This window comes from Colletotrichum phormii, assembly GCF_030913505.1.
Source record: "Colletotrichum phormii strain CBS 102054 chromosome Unknown BDP81scaffold_8, whole genome shotgun sequence".
Taxonomy (NCBI): Eukaryota; Fungi; Ascomycota; class Sordariomycetes; order Glomerellales; family Glomerellaceae; genus Colletotrichum; species Colletotrichum phormii.
In genome coordinates this window covers 826569-842401 of record NW_026851450.1, presented here as the reverse complement: position 1 = coordinate 842401, position 15833 = coordinate 826569, and the positions used below count along the sequence as shown (strand labels likewise).

The window sequence follows — 15833 nt, the reverse complement described above, 5'->3', positions numbered from 1 at the left end:
GAGTGCCGGGAGTGATAGCCAGTCAGAGTTGGCGTGTTCGTCCCTCCTTCTCAAGTAAGGCAGGTTTCGTTTTCTTCCTCCTTTCCTCCCCCCACATCGGGACAGGAGCATCCCGTTACACAGTGCCATTGGTTGCAGATCCTCGGACGAAAGAAAGAAGGGGCCTCTGGAGATTCGTACGCCTTTCCTCTTGGCTTGACATTTTCTTCTCGTCCATCTGAAAGACTCCAATTCATCGTCCCCATTTCTTACTCCATACGACCACTCGGCTTCGGATCCATCTGTGATCATCTTCAATGCGGATATTTGGTTGCTTCTTTCGGTCGTTACTCAGGTGGCCCCCAGTTTGACAATGCCCAGCACGGTGGCTGCCGTTGTGGATGCAACAGCCGGTACCTGCATATCGCGTTTGTCAATCTGGAGCCATTCGCGGCATTTCCATCATTAGTCGTCCGTACGGTACATGCACTGATAATCAGTAGTGTAATTCTGCAGACTGCGCCGGTACGCCCCGAGCTATCGCATCACACCGTCCTTCACATCTCCCGCCAAACCGTTGGTGCTAAATGCTTGGTGCCATGCACGGCGCAACGATGCAGCCGTAACCCGAATGTGGACTGGCCAAACAGCTTATAATGTGGTGGCATCACAAGAACCCTCCATTTTGGCCGGCTCGTAAGGCCAGCGATACATATGTGAAGCAGCCACAAGTTCACAACAGCAGCGTCTGACCAGCTTCCGCCGCCAGCACCGGCTGCCCGACACATCGAAATGCATCGCAGCGGCGCATCGCACGGCGCAGCATGATCAGCAACCCATCCGCGCTTCGTCATTGACCCTTTCCCGTTGGGTCCCGTTAGGTCTCTTACAGTCACAACTCATCTCGTCCCATACCCAGCAGCCCAATACCATCTCGCAGACTCGCACTGGCATTGCCGGCTGCCCTCGCACAAAGTCTAACCCGGTGCTGCAATGGTCAATTTGCAATGTCCGTACCAATATGGGTCGTTCCCCTCTTCTGCGATGGATCCAAGCCTGTCGCTTCGCCTCTCGGTTCTGGTCATTGCTTCATGCTTCTTTTGCGCTATAGTCTATCATCGTATAGACTATAGAGTCGAGTATAAGGGATGTTGCCTTTTCGCCTCTCGCTCCTAGTATACCCTCGACTCCTGCATCCGTCGTCGTCTGGAGTAGGCGTGGTGTTTGGCTCCATGGGGTCAAGCACCAAGCGTTGGATGATATGCAAAGGGGGCAAGGCCGCGAGGGGCCAAGCGGCAAGCGGCAAGCCCTCAAGTACCTTTTGGTGCGGTGGCCAAACGTCGAGGGGTACAAGCCACCTCCCACACCAGCGGTACATTTGCCATGTACCCAGCCTGCCCCCGTCACACAGCCAGCAGGATCCTGGTCGCGTCGCGCTGGCCCGGCCCCTTGAAGCAGTACCTTAATCTATTCCAACCCACATCCAGAGCGATCCCGACCACACTGTTTGCCCGACCACTGCCCTGGGGCATAACGCCGTTCCATGCTGGAAGGATTGGGGGAAACATGCACAGTAGTCAACGCCAGAGCCCTGGTTCAATCGCTCAGTGGTTGCGTCGCAGTGGCTGCACCTCGGAGACAGGAGGCGGCTGTCGTCCGCTGTCACTAACACAATCTCGAGCCAAGAAGGAGAGTTTCAAGAGACCCCTCAATCAGAGGCCAGAGAAGCAACGACGCTTGCCCGTCAGAAGCCAGTCATGAGGCCCACGACTCCCTTTGTAGCGGCAGTCAGTGCCCTCGTCTGGTCTGAGCATTTGAGCATTGAAGCAATGAACAGATGAATAGCAGGGAACACTAGACGAACACTTATCACTGACACTGGTAACTGGCAGCGTTGCTAAACCCCAGACCCCTGATAGTGAGGGCGAGAGAAAGACGCATATTCTCATTGAGAACGGGAAGAGAAAGCGCCATTTCTTCTCGTGACCCCATGCTCCCATTTCCTTTGCCTTTCCTTGGCCATCCTCGTCGTAAGGTATTAGAACCAAACCAAACGCGGCCAAGAGCGAGGAGAGAACAACAACTTTGAGCAAGCGCTCCTTCTCATCTCATCTCATCTGTGAGAAGTCACTGCCCGGCCGACGAGTGCCCGCCTCCCCTGTTCGTTTGCTCGTTCCCCCCGGTGGCCAAGAATGGGGATCAATGGAGATGGGAGCCATGGCATGGTGGTGCCTGCTTTCCGAAGTAACTTACGCAGTAGCAACTAGCGTCCGAGTGAGAGCGCAAGAGGAAGAACAAGGTGAAGGGGGAGTGGAAGAAGATGCCGTAAACTGCACAGCAAAATGGGCTCCAGGAGTTCCAGCAACCTCGTTCGGCATCCCATCCCTCGATCCCTGTCTTGCGCCCCCCGTTCATCCTTCCCACCCCCCCTTGAGAGTTCCCGCCTTGCATCCCACCACCAGAAATGCCATATCCTTTAGCCATGTCTCTCACTCCACCTGCCCACCCGTTTCCTTCTCTTTAGATGCCCTTTTTCTGCATCACCTTCATTCCAGTGTTCACCTCTCTTGTCCCCTCATTTCTCTCCCCCTCCTTTCGTCACCTACACGGGGTCTTTCGACTGTCACTCTCTCAACCCACGCTCTCTGTCAACGCTCGCTCGCTCGCACTTGTGGCCTCGCCCTTCTCTGGACGTCGCACTCAGCCATTCCTTTTTCTGTTTTTAAAACCTGAACAAAAAAAATCCCAAGCTGGCGGATTCCGCTCCTTTTCTTGGCTTTCCTGCTACTTGTAGTCAGGACTTACCAGCACATTCATTTCTCTCGGATCCCGTTTGGTGTGTGTGTTGATCGCATTCGTTTCTCGACTCGAACTTTTTGGGCAACCTGTAGGAGGATCGACAAGACAAAAAGCCGAATTCGCCATCTTCTGGTATCATCGTAACGGTTTTCCAACCTCCCGCTTCCTCGCACTTCGTGTCCGGCATCAAGACCATCCGACTAGCGTCTTTACGACATCGTCTTACACCACGTATCGCCTCACAACACCGTCGCATATCAACCTTTCGGCGCCAACACGAATAGATCATTCAACTCGTCGTGGCGGGAACGTACTCTGTGACTGTAGACTCACAGACTCTGCAGTCATCGACTCGCGCATCTCTCTAAGCCGTCAAAACGCATTTACTCAACACATTCCGAATTTGGACTCTGCCGGTGGTGCTGGACATCGACGACGGAATCTCGTAGGACCTCTGTGTTGTTACAACCCCGAAGCAGCATTGCCAAGAATCAAATCCGAATTCTCGTAGATATTGCCGAGCCAGGTCGAAAATCATCGCCAACTCTCTCACCGAGCCACCAAGAAAACCTCCACCGTTGAAATCCATCACGTGTCTAGGAAATCCCCAGCCACTGGAAAGCGCAAAAAACGACGGAAGAAAATCATCTGGAAGGATCAAACATTTTTTGCGACATTCCAAGCAGATCGCAGGACCCTTTTTTGTCTCTGCCATCTGACCCTGATTCCATCGTTGAAGAGTCCAAAAGTAGAAGTCACAGGTGAGTCGGGTCGCACCTGCTCCTTCCCTCCTTCCTTCCATCACCACCTTCACCGACAACCCAATCAGTGCCCCGCTTAACCCATCGCACCTGCCCTTCACTTTCTGTTGCTTCCTGCCTTTGCACCTTCCTCGGTGAATAGCGGCCGGGTCTTCATATCACGCGTCGCATTTCCTTCTCTGCCCGAGAAACTTCCTCACCACAACACACCACACACACTACACCTCGACGGAAAAACTCACAAATATCGTTTGCACAAAGCTGACCTTCTCAAAGATCTCTCATTCTCCAGCCTTCATTCAAGAATCCAACTGGGCTTGGAATTTCTTCAGATCTTTCTCAAGACCAGCAAACGGACTTGTCTTTCAGTCGAATTTTCATACTTTGATACCCACTCAACCTTTGTATCACCTTACCTCATCTCACCATTCACTACTCATCACACCCATCTCCCTCTCGACAATATTCATCAACCGTCACGATGAAGTTGTCCAACACCCAGGCCCTGGCTCTTGTCAGTGCTCTCATCACCAGTGCTGAGGCCTTCTGGCGCATGGAGTGCCCTGGCCGCGTTGGCCTTACCCGTGTCGACCCTCTCATGTCCTTTGGAGTGGCCGCTCCTCACGTTCACGCTATTCACGGTTCTGGCGGTAAGTTTGAATCCTTCTGAGATCGCAAGCACAACGTGCCTTGCTATCCTCGCGGCATCACCATTTTTTTTTTTGAACAGCTAGCTAATTTAAAATTCAGGCATCTCTCCTACCGCCGACTTTGGCGACCTTACCGCCAGCGACTGCACCTCCTGCCGTGTCAAGCAGGACAAGTCGGCCTACTGGCACCCTGCCCTGTACTTCCAGGACTCTGCCACTGGAGAGTTCGAGCTTGTTGATCAGGTTGGCGGAATGCTTGCGTAAGTCTCATGGCTCATAAAGCACCACATGAAGCATTCGATTCTGACCGTACCAGGTACTACCTTCTTAATGGAAAGGATATCAAGGCATTCCCCCCCGGCTTCCGCATGATTGCTGGCGACACCTATCGCCGCAACTACACTGCTGGAGACCCTTCCAAGCCCGACCCCCAGAAGTCCGAGTGGGCTATTCTTGGTCAGACCGACCAGTCTGTCCTTCGTCAGCGTGCCATTGGCTTCAACTGCCTCAATTACGCCCGTGCCCCCGAGGGCACCCTCTACCGCCACTTCCTTCCCGACAAGGCTTATCTCGATGCCAACTGCGCTAATGGCGTTCGGTTTGAGATGATGTTCCCTTCGTGCTGGAACGGAAAGGACGTCGACTCCACTGATCACAAGTCTCACATGGCTTACCCCGACCTCGTCATTGATGGTACCTGCCCCGATGGATTCGAGACCTCGACTCCCAACCTTCTGTACGAGATCATCTGGAACACCTATGCCTTCAAGGACCGCTCTGGCCGCTTCGTCGTTGCCAACGGTGACACCCAGGGATATGGATACCACGCCGACTTCATTTCCGGTTGGGATGAGGACTTCCTTCAGTCAGCCGTCGACACCTGCACCAACCTTTCCGGTCGCATCGAGGACTGCGCCGTCTTCGATCTCCAGGATGAGGCCACGGCCAAGCAGTGTGAGATGAAGATTCCCGACCTCGTCGCCAAGGACAATGTCACCGGTCCCGATGCTCAGCTTCCCGGAAACTGCCCCATCACCTACGCTGACGGCTCATCTGAGGGCGGCGATACTGACCCTGTCAGCTCCACCTCGAGCGTTGCGGTTCCCACCATTCCCACTCTCACCTACAAGCCTGGCAAGACCGCTACCTCCAACCCTCTCCCTGGTGAAGTGTTCAAGGAGACTGGCAAGATTCCCTACGGCTCGTCTAGCTCTGTCTCCGAGACGGCCGCTGCTGAGGCTGTGGCCACCTCTACGCCTGAGCCTACTCCCACTCCCGAGGCCACTCCCACCCCGGTCTTTGAGCCCATCACCACTTCTACTCCGGCCAGCTCCTCTGCCCCGGGTATGTCTTGCGTGTCTACTCAGACGATCACTGCCGTCAACACGGTTTCCATCATCTGCTGGGAGGAGGACATTGTCTATGTCACCGAGTACGAGGATATCACGGCCACGCTGACTGTGACTCCCACTCCGTCGGCTTCGGCGCCCGCCATGCGCGCCAAGCGTCACCTTCACCAGCACCGTCATCACCACGTCTAGGCGATGAAAACGTGTTTTCTCAATTTCTGGAGTTGATAACTCACTCCCTCTTGTATCTGGGTGCGAAAAAAAATCAGGGTTGCGGACGTCGTTTTTAAGGGACGCCACATCGGGATGTGGCGGTCTTTTTCTCTCTATCCAGTGGAAAACCTAACCCATTGAGATGATTTGGCTTCCCATTGGTTCTCTCGCATCTTGCTCAAGAACATCATTGTTGTTGTCTGGACATTCTGAGCAGACGGACACTTTTTTTCTTGGTGGTAGCTAGCAAGGTACGGGCACGATATGGCCTGCGTCATGAGTTTACGGCAATCATTAGGAGGCAAATCATCAAGTTGAGTTGGTCCTTAAATGTGTTTCTTTTCATGGTAGTCCGAGTGAGGCGGGGCGTCGTAAGGGGGTTTGCATTTGCTGCATCGCATTGAGTGCGTCCATGTTGTAGGCGTTGTAGGTTGATGTTTGAGAGATACCTATTCTCGTTGAGGTTATTCCAACGGTTCCATCCATAAAACACTTGCTCCATCCATGGCTTCCTTTGCGATTGTGTGAGAGGTCATCGTCATCATTCGCCTCTACACTTTCATAAGTAGCATCCGTGACAGAAGCCCATATTGTATGATGTATTGGCCATTGAGGTAGAGTGCCCACTATTGACCGACCTCCAGATGAGTCAACAATTACAAGTCAAAATAGAGCAAAATAAAAGCAGGATCAAGTAGAAAATACAGAAAGCCGCGTTTATGTAGAGTCTCGCACTTGCAGACCGGCTTTCAACCTGATGAGATGAAATTCAAGAAGTAAAAAAAAAAATTCCGTAACCTTCAGGTCCCTCCAGGTCTTTTTGGTTTCCGCGACTAACATTCAAGAACTCAGAAATCTGCCATCAATACAGCTTTCCAGAATGTAGCCTGGAAAGTTGCGCGTGGGTGTCCCGGTGCCGTTGCCGACAACTTCAACAGAGTTCATGCGGTCGAGGTCGACGGTGACGCCGGCGATGGAGTTGGAGTCACCCGCGTTGCGCGAGTGGCCGCCGCCCTTGACGGCAAAGTGGCACCAGTTGTCGACGAGGGTTTTGAGGATGAGGGAGACGTCGGATGCGGTGGTGGGTTCGACGCGGCATGCTGGGCGGACTTCTTGCTGCTTTGCGTCCCAGATTGCAAAGGTTGTGTCGTTTGATGGGTAGTGAAAGCGGGAGGGAGGAAAGGTGGTGGAGAGCTGAGCGCACTGGTTTGAGTGAGAGGAAGCTGTTAGTTGCTGTGTATGACTGCCGGGATAAGGATTGGAGAGGTCGGTATGGCTTACTGCTTGTGCGCATGATGCAGAGACTGGCTCGATGAGCTGGCTCCTTCTTAGATGCCAGTCGACTGGGGTTTCTGCTGCGGCAGCAGGCACGCCGATGGCGGCGGCGGCTCCGGTAAGGATACAAGAGGTGAGAAGTCCGTTGGAGTACATTTTCGTGACTCGGGTGCTTTGCGCATAGAGAACGATACTTGGTAATGGGTGCCCGCGGGTCTTATAATGCTCCCGATGCACAATCGACTTGGAGGTGGAGCGAAGATCTCACATTGTCAATATCAAAGCCCTTACACCACGGAGGCCTCGTTCAACATGACGTATTGGGATTGCTGATGACGTTCGGCGGTATGGAGGTTATGTCCTCTGCTGACAAGACCCTCGGAGATTGAGGTGGGATGTGGACGCTTGGCTACTTAGCTTTCAGGAACGGGAAAAGCAAAGCATTCACCAAACCTCCTTGCTCCGACTTGGCAGGTGACATTGATTCTGGAAAGCAACTCGCTCGACGCTCAGCATCTCAAGGAGTTGAACCATAACGTTACAGCAGAGGTATCCGGAGGTGGACTCTCTTGGGCCAGGCTGGAGTCTAGTCATTGGTTCAATGCTTGCCGGACACCAGAGAACGTCGTCTTAGTCTTCGGTCCGATTGCCGCTCACTCGTCACTCGAGTACCCATACTTGCCCTAGTCTATCCGTAATTACACTGCCTTCCTGATATGGGGTAGAGATTGGTTACCGGACAGATGGAGTTGCCGCGAGAGCACGTCACCTTGAGGCTGTGTAACTGCTTAGAGCGTGTAAGTGCCAATTATCTTTTGGGAAACATACTAGCGAAGAGCTGCAATACCAAGAAAGGCTGTCTACCAGTAACCTTTGGCAGCATTGCCTAATGAAAACATCGATACAGAATACCAACAAGATGTGAAACTGACTCTGTACGTGTCAAGTGCGAATGGAAGGACGTGCTGTTTGATACCACTAACCCATATTTCTTTCAGAGCAGACGAGAATGTGACAGATGCGTCTTTCTCACGGACACGGCTCTGGTCATTGAGATTACTAAACATACAAACACACCTTACGGCTTCTCATCCCAGCCATGGAGTTCATGGAACTCATTGCCAACATCGGATCCGACTTGTACAACCTAAGCGGTGGAGACAGGGCGAGCAGGAGAAAAATGAGCGCTTCCAACTACCGTTTACAATAGGTCCCAGCGACAGACAGCTGCTTCATCGTAGTGCGGAAGCAATGAGGCCCTTGTTTTGCGTGATGAAGTCATCTCGATGGTCCATTCCTGGGCTTAGCAACTCTTGGAATTAAGCTACGGCGGAGGGGCCGGGAGATCATCAAGTTAAACAGAAGCGTACCTTGTTTACCACTTGTCAGCAGATACTCAGATGTGGTAGGCGAGACTATTACAAACGCACGCAATACCATAACAATTCAACCCTCGAGCATGGGTGGAGTTACCAATAAGTCCGGTCACCGATGACACCCCCGCTTGCTGACACGAAGGTTACGGTTCTTGGCGTTCTTTACACTGGCTCGATCTCTTACGGTATAATTTTACTACACATGAGTGGATCAGAGGCCATCGAAGCTGATTAATGTTCATGGACATAAAGGAATAAGTACTTGAGTCCCCGGGCGACGGGTTGCAAGATGAGTTCATTCTTCCCATCGAAGTTCCTACAATCAACCACGGTCCACCGCTTCGATGCCGAAGCTGTCTTGGATCGATGCTGAAGCTTGGTTTACTTCAACGGCTGCGACGACTAATTACAGAAGTTTAGCAATTAAGGTTCTGCACCGGAGCATCACCCACATATCTCGACAAGACTGGATGTTGTCAGCCCAAACCATGTCAATCTGTAAGGCAGGCGATGAACATCACTAGAGAAGACTTTACCACGGCATTTCGCTCCTCGTCTTTCTCTTCAATTTTATTTTTACGTATTTGCAACCTTCATTCTCAAGAACATAACAAAAAGAAGAGAGAATATTCTCGTCCGAGTATCTCAAGTGGGATGAGGGGGAGTTGCAAGCGACGATTCCCGGTAAAGCATACCAAGGTCGCCTAATAACATGTATCCAGAAGCTGCAGGCTACAAACCCAACAGACACATACCCCGCCATTGTCGGACGGGCCCGAAATCCCGTGTATGGCTGGGTTTCTCCAACATGCGACGAACGGAGGCGGAGTTGACCTCTCGTCGTTGGACGACTGTCAAGAGGATTTGAGCTCTCCCCTCATTTATCCCATGCATGCGGCCCTCATCTTTCTTCGGACGGTATTTTGTTTCTTTTGGGATTCCCCTCACGGTGTTCTTAGTGCCTCACAGACTGACGAACGTACCCCTCACGGATCCGGGTTCATTGGGCTTTTCCGTGTCACTACAAACTATGGGTTGGCCAGCATGGTTCGTCACTAGATGAGCTTGGATCATCTACATTCCCCAGTAATATCATACAACGGATCCAGGATCCTGGGATAACCGGTTCAAGATGCCTCGTGAAAGAAGGACGGCGATCTGCGCTGTCACCTTATTCATGGCCACCGCGTGGCCATCCGCCCATGCCCAGCAATGGGACTGGGATGAACTTGGGGTATGTTGCATTTTCCCACTCCCGTTCGATACTAAGGCGCTGAGGGGTTGTCGGATGGGATGATGGTGGGTTGGAACTGGAAGATCATGTTGCATGCATCTACAATGTTTCCTCTGTCTATATGAAACCTCGAAGCCACTTCTCGGGCTGTACCCTTCTATGCCGCCGGCCCAGCTGTCCTCCAGTCCATCTTGCCAATCCACAGTCCTGGGAGAATTGGAAGCTCTGATTCGAGGCCGTGATAGCTGAAGCCTCGATATACCTGCCACAAGCCGGAACCCCTCGACATCTTCGCAATGCGTTCGGCCATCCTCGCCGCCGTAGGCCTGTCATCCACGGCCGCGGCACTTGTCAGCCGCAATGGCAAGACTGGCCGTCTTCCCGCGTTGGGATGGAACTCTTGGAATGAGTACGGGTGCGACATCAACGAGACGGTGTTCCTCACCGTCGCGCAGCATATTGTGGACCTCGGGCTCAAGGATCTGGGGTACGAGTACGTCAACATTGACGACTGCTGGAGCGACAAGAAGCTGCGAAGGGACAACGTCACCAAGGAGATTATTGTCGACAAGGTGAAGTTTCCGCAGGGGATCAAGCATACCGTCGACAAGATCCAAGAGTTGGGGTTGAAGGTTGGGATCTACAGTGATGCGGGTGAGTTGAATCTTGCCGTTTGGTTGGTGTTGAGTATGCCAAGTTGCCAAGGGCTCTCCGTGAGGAACTTTGGCTGTGGTCCGAGTCGCGAGAATGCTGGATGGCTCTAGTGTTTGGTCTTGTGATGACGTTTGATGGTCTGACGTAAACATCGCAGGGACTTCTGCCTGCGGCGGATTCGAGGGATCGCTAGGCTTCGAAGAAATCGACGCCGCGACGTTTGCGAAATGGGGTATCGGCTGTAAGTTCCTTCGCCGTTGACCGTTCCGTCCTCCCTGCATCGTGTCATCCCTCAACTTAACCCCTCCAACCCCTTCCACCGTCCCCTAGACTCACCACGAAACGCAATATTGAACCACCTTCTAATGCACATTTCACTTTGTTACAGGCCTAAAGTACGACAACTACAACGTCCCGAAAGAATGGTTCGACGACTGGAAATACGTCCCCGAACTCTGGCTCGGCGGGCCCCCCAACGAAGACTAAGACAACGGCGACCCCGTCAACTCCAAGACGGGCCTCCCCGCACCCGCAGGCTACAACTGGTCAACCTCTGTCACGGCAGAACGCTACCGCCTCATGCGCGACGCCCTCCTCGCCCAGGACAGGACGATCCAGTACTCCCTCTGCGCCTGAGGCCACGCCCACGTCGAGGCCTGGGGCAACGAGACGGGCCACAGCTGGCGCATGTGGGGCGACATTTACCCCGAGTGGTACGGCCAGCACCAGTGGTCCTGGGGACTGATGCCGATCCTCAATCATGCTGCCTTCTGGAGCGGACCGGATGTGAATGGGTTCTGGGGCCACGGGGACTGGGATATGCTCGAGGTCGGCAACGGGAACCTGACGCTGCAGGAGAGCAGGAGCCATTTTGCGTTTTGGGCTGCCTTGAAGAGTTCGTTTATCATCAGTACCAAGTTGGAGGGCATTCAGCCTGAGATTTCGGAGATTTTGTCGACGAAAGAGTTGGTGAAATTCAATCAGGATCCGGAGTTCGGGGCCGCGGCGCAGCCGTATAAGTGGGGCGTGAACCCGGACGGAGCGTGGAACATCACGCACCCTGCCGAGTTCTGGTCCGGAGCTTCGGTGGAGGGGACGCACGTGTTTGTGCTGAACACACTGAGCGGCACGGAGGAGAAGACGGTCGCTTTCAAGGATGTTCCTGGGCTGGAGGCCGGGAAGAAGTATGTTGTGCATGACATGTGGACTGGCAAGGATCTCGGGGTGTTTGAGGACGAGTACACGATTGAGCTGGAGAGTCACGATACCGCTGCGTTGAGGATCAACGAGGTCAAGTGCGTCAAGAGAGCGCGGGTATGATGGAAGCAAAGGGGTCCGGCCCGAGGGGGAAGGGAAGGGTTGGTGACTTGAGTTTGGAGCGTGTTAACGAGTCTATTGGGTCCTGGATGCAATGGACGGATTAGATGGCTCTGCAGACAAGTGGCCACACGTTCATATAGCAACACGAAATCTAGAACTGAGATGAGTTAAACCATCTAGATTCAGCGGCGAAAGAAAATAGGAAAACATCCAACGTGAAATAACTTTCCACGAAGTACCAAGAAATGCAACGGTGTCATGTGCGACCTTGTTTACCTCCGCCGATAGCACGCAATCTCATCTCGCATTTGATTAAAAGTACCGCTCAGCTACCCGCCTCGTGCATACCAGCAACCCACGAAGCTATTCCCAAAACTCACGCGTCGCCACCCCGCCGACCCAGCAAATTCATATTACCTCACGTTCCCGCAGCATCACCTCTGCTGATCACTCGCTTCTAGCCCGTTTCTGTATTTTTTGCGTGGAAATGGCCCAGACAGCAAAGCTCGGATGGACGACTGGCCGAAGAAGAGAACCCAAAGGAGGATTTCCTTCCTCCCTTCCATTGGAATGCATTCCCCAGGACGACGGGATCACAACGCATTCCCGGTGGCTAGATTAGACTGAGACCCAACCCACAACTCGTTACCCTTTCTGAGCAAAACCAAACAAGACCAACACAGTCATCATTGCGGATGGCGGTTGGCTGGTCTGGGCAGCGAAAAAGACCCTTTGAGGCGAAGGCATGCTGCCAGCCACTTCGTGAGGCGGAAATCCGGTCATCCATCTTTCCTTCGTCCTCGTGATTCACCCCAACTCGTGTTGCAATTCTTCTCTTTCTGCTCTGTACGACTGTTCATTTACTATTCTGGATTTGGTTCTCATTCTTTCCTACACTTGTTTACACACTGTCATTTGCTAGAGCTTCTTTCTAGACCGTTTCCTTCCCATCTTTCCCAACTCTTCCTAATCTAATCCCTAATACGAACACCTAGAGAGTTACACAGAAGACGGGAGAAGGGGAGATTCGACTGTGAATACCGAACACACACTCACGCCATGAGAGATCCTATTCGTGATCTGTGATCTCATCACCATCAGTCCCTCAGTCAACCACTAGATCTCGTCTTAGTCCTTGAAGCTACCAACCCACTCAGCCATATCACGACACCTTAGACCCTCTCCGGTGATGTCGAGCCTACTCCTCCGCATCCGCGAGGAGGTAGAAGAAGGAGGAAGCGGCGGCGGCATGACCTTACCACTTGTCCTCGCCATCGCCATAGGAGGCGGCGTCCTTCTCTTCATATGCCTCGCCTTCTTCCTCATCGCACTGGCAGGCCGCCGCCACCGAGCCCGCGCCCGAGCCCGATCACCGACGCCCAGGACAAGACTCGACCTCGACTCGGACGGCGGCTCAATCCACACGCCCAGCCCGCGTCCGCGGCGCCTCACCAAGCCGAAGCCGGGCGAGCTGTACGCCGACATGGTCGAGGTCCAGGGGAAACAGCCTTCCCACCGCTCGCTCTCGTCCATCATCAGCGTGCCGAGGAGCAAGAGCTGGAGCGTCTTCAGCAGTACGCCTGCGGGAGGTGCTGGCGGGCAGCAGCGTGGAGGTCATCTGCGGAGAAATAATAGCTGGATTGATGAGGATGCGATTCACGGGCCCAGGGTGCAGAGTGATGGTCGGCGGCTGAGTATCCGTGACAGCTTCATCCTCCGTACGCCGACGTTGCCGGATTTGTTTGGACACAAAGGGGAGTCGGATGGGCATTTTGAGGACGACTTTGCGAATTACCCCATCGAACAGTCTCGGCCGGTCAGTATGCCGGCACAGCGTGGCCAGCCTTTGCGGATGCCGTTGCCGAGGACAGCTTCCTATGAGCTGGCCGAGAAATTGGCTGCGGCAGCAAGGGGCGGACCGCCCGTACTTCCAAGCCCACAGGGACCAGGACCTCGACCAGTGCCATTACAGCGACTGCGGCACAAGACGACGGAGTCGGACCTTGCTGAGATATTGCGTTCCACGGAAGAGAGGCTACAGCTCGGAACGCCAACCAACAGCCGGCCGGCCACACGACAGAGGGCTGCATCGGCATCAGCTGGGTCCAGTGTACAGACTCCGCGCGGGTCACCGACAAAGTCAAATTCCCCGATAAAGGCCCAGTCACCGGTCAAGATCCCATCACCAGTTAAGAATCAGTCTCCCGTCCGATCACGATCCCCAACAAAGACACAGGTCTTGAACCACGTCGGTCAAGCGTTGGATCTCAATGCCCAGCGAGCTCGAACTCCTAGTCCATCGAAGCGAATGGTTGTCCCGATGCTTGCCCAGACTCCGAACCACCACAAGAGGAACACTTCGCAGTCTTCTGCTGTCTCAGATGCAGACAGCTTATTTGGCGAAACAACCCCGGAAGTCGAACACATCCTCCCCACAGGGCTGTCGAGCCCCAGCAGACGATCCGAGCACGAGTCGCCAACCAAGCCCGCCAACAACGGCGAATCAATAGAATCTCCCGGCAGCGATGCCTCGTCGTCCCTGTCGACCTTGTACAGTGTTAACGAACCCGAGGATGATAGCAAGACTGGCGGAACCGGACACACCGGACACTTAGACAGCACCCCTCGCGACAGGAAACCCAGGAGCCTTGTCGTCGATACTCAGATATGCGACCCATTCATCACGCCGGGCCCGCCAGAAGTACCCTCAAGGAGTCCCAAGCGCCAGTCATCCAGCTTGCCGCCTCTCCGACGCCTTACGCCACCCGAAGAGGAAATCCTGAACCGCACACCTACGAAAGTGACGCCTGTTGCCAACTCTCCTGTACCAAGACCGTTGGACGTCATCAAGCGCAGCAGCACGGCCGATCAACTCCAGACGCGGTATTCCATCATGATGCAACCATCCGACCTGGCAGCATCGCCCGAGACCATACGCCCAAAGAGGGTCATGTCGATGAAGCCCACTTTCCTCGTCTCGAGTAACAGCGTCGTGAGCATGAGGGCAAGTCCTGGCACGTCTCCCGAGGACAATGGCAGCCGGCCAGCAATGCCGAATGACATGTTGACGTTTGGTCCAAAGGCACCTGTCTTCCCACCGCCCTTGAACTTGAAAGCTGGCCCGGGATCGCCAAACCGAGAGGCCCTGGTTATGGGCAGCCCAGACAGGAGAATGTCGATGTCGCGCGGCAGCCCTTCTCCAACAGGTCGTGCTAGACGACGATCGGTCGACACCACTGCGTCTGCGTCTCCGGTTCCTGGCTCGCCTACCCGAAGGCCGCTGCCGAGTCCCGACCTGTCAAAGGGGGGATCTCCCACACCGAGGCGATACAAACGTGGTATGGCCAGTCCTATCCGCGACCGCGCGTTGTCGAGACAGCCTACACCCAGAGAGTCCCGCGTCGAGCGCGTCCTCTCGAGCTCCGATTGCCCTTCGATTGTGCTGAAGCCCTCCAGTTCCCCTAAGCGGAACTCATACCACCGCGACTTCGCGGTAATGGGACTCCAGTCTACTGTGGCCCAGCTTCGACGTATGAACAGCCAAATGAGCACCTTTAGCGCCGGCTCATCCATCTCGGATCCTGACAGTCCAACACTACCAAATTTGAGAGGAGGCGGGTTCAGCCCCGACAGGAGCAACAGCCGCGTAAGCAAAATGGGTCGACAAAACTACTTGTCTCTAGGCACGAGCCCAGGCTCAGCGAAGCGGACCAAGTCCATCAAATCGGCCAGAAACTCAATCGCTGTTCTCAAGAGTCGACCAGGGGGTAACAAACATCTCGATTCGCTACGCGCAGCAGTTGAGGAGAAGGAAAACGAGAGAAGAAACGGTTCTCTGATTCGAGGACCTCGGCCGCTTAACCCAACACCTAGGAGTGCCGGAAGAGGGGTGGCTAGAGACAGCGTGGTAACGGTGGAAAGTCCCACTCGGAGAAGAGTCTCCAATATCGATGCCAGGGACCAGAAGCATCTGGAGAGGCCGATTAAGCATCAAGACAGTGGTACCAGCTTGGGCGCATACGGGAAAGAGGACTATTTGCTAAATTCCCCAGACAGCCTCACTGCAGGGGCAGAGAGACAGAGCCCAAACATGAGGGTTTAAGTCCGAGAAGTTTTCTTTTGTCCCACAGTGGTCCGCATTGATTGGGGGTGTTGCGTTCAGCGACGGTTAGCGAGTACTTTCTTCAGGGTTGAATATTTCTAAGCTGAGCACGGCGTCATTG

General features: G+C 54.0%; 4 protein-coding genes across 4 annotated transcripts; 3 read left to right on the top strand and 1 right to left on the bottom strand.

Moving 5' to 3' along the window:
• Nucleotides 1–4020: 4020 nt before the first annotated feature.
• On the top strand, nucleotides 4021–5730 carry BDP81DRAFT_317675 (uncharacterized protein; the record flags this gene model as incomplete). The annotated part of the gene is made up of 3 exons (XM_060584279.1): nucleotides 4021–4189; nucleotides 4290–4449; nucleotides 4506–5730. The coding sequence occupies 3 exons, from the start codon at nucleotides 4021–4023 to the stop codon at nucleotides 5728–5730; spliced, it is 1554 nt and encodes a 517-aa protein (XP_060446308.1).
• Nucleotides 5731–6693: 963 nt separating this feature from the next.
• On the bottom strand, nucleotides 6694–6987 carry BDP81DRAFT_272544 (uncharacterized protein; the record flags this gene model as incomplete). Its single annotated transcript, XM_060582939.1, has 1 exon — nucleotides 6694–6987. A coding segment is annotated over one exon (294 nt), but the record flags the coding sequence as incomplete, so codon positions are not given.
• A 2945-nt stretch (nucleotides 6988–9932) lies between these two features.
• Nucleotides 9933–11610, top strand: BDP81DRAFT_460353 (alpha-galactosidase; the record flags this gene model as incomplete). The annotated part of the gene is made up of 5 exons (XM_060593645.1): nucleotides 9933–10290; nucleotides 10448–10546; nucleotides 10679–10734; nucleotides 10804–10907; nucleotides 10971–11610. The coding sequence occupies 5 exons, from the start codon at nucleotides 9933–9935 to the stop codon at nucleotides 11608–11610; spliced, it is 1257 nt and encodes a 418-aa protein (XP_060446306.1).
• Nucleotides 11611–12799: 1189 nt separating this feature from the next.
• On the top strand, nucleotides 12800–15712 carry BDP81DRAFT_460352 (uncharacterized protein; the record flags this gene model as incomplete). Its single annotated transcript, XM_060593644.1, has 3 exons — nucleotides 12800–14784; nucleotides 14827–15611; nucleotides 15663–15712. 3 exons carry the CDS (start codon nucleotides 12800–12802, stop codon nucleotides 15710–15712), a joined length of 2820 nt encoding a protein of 939 aa, XP_060446305.1.
• Nucleotides 15713–15833: the final 121 nt, after the last annotated feature.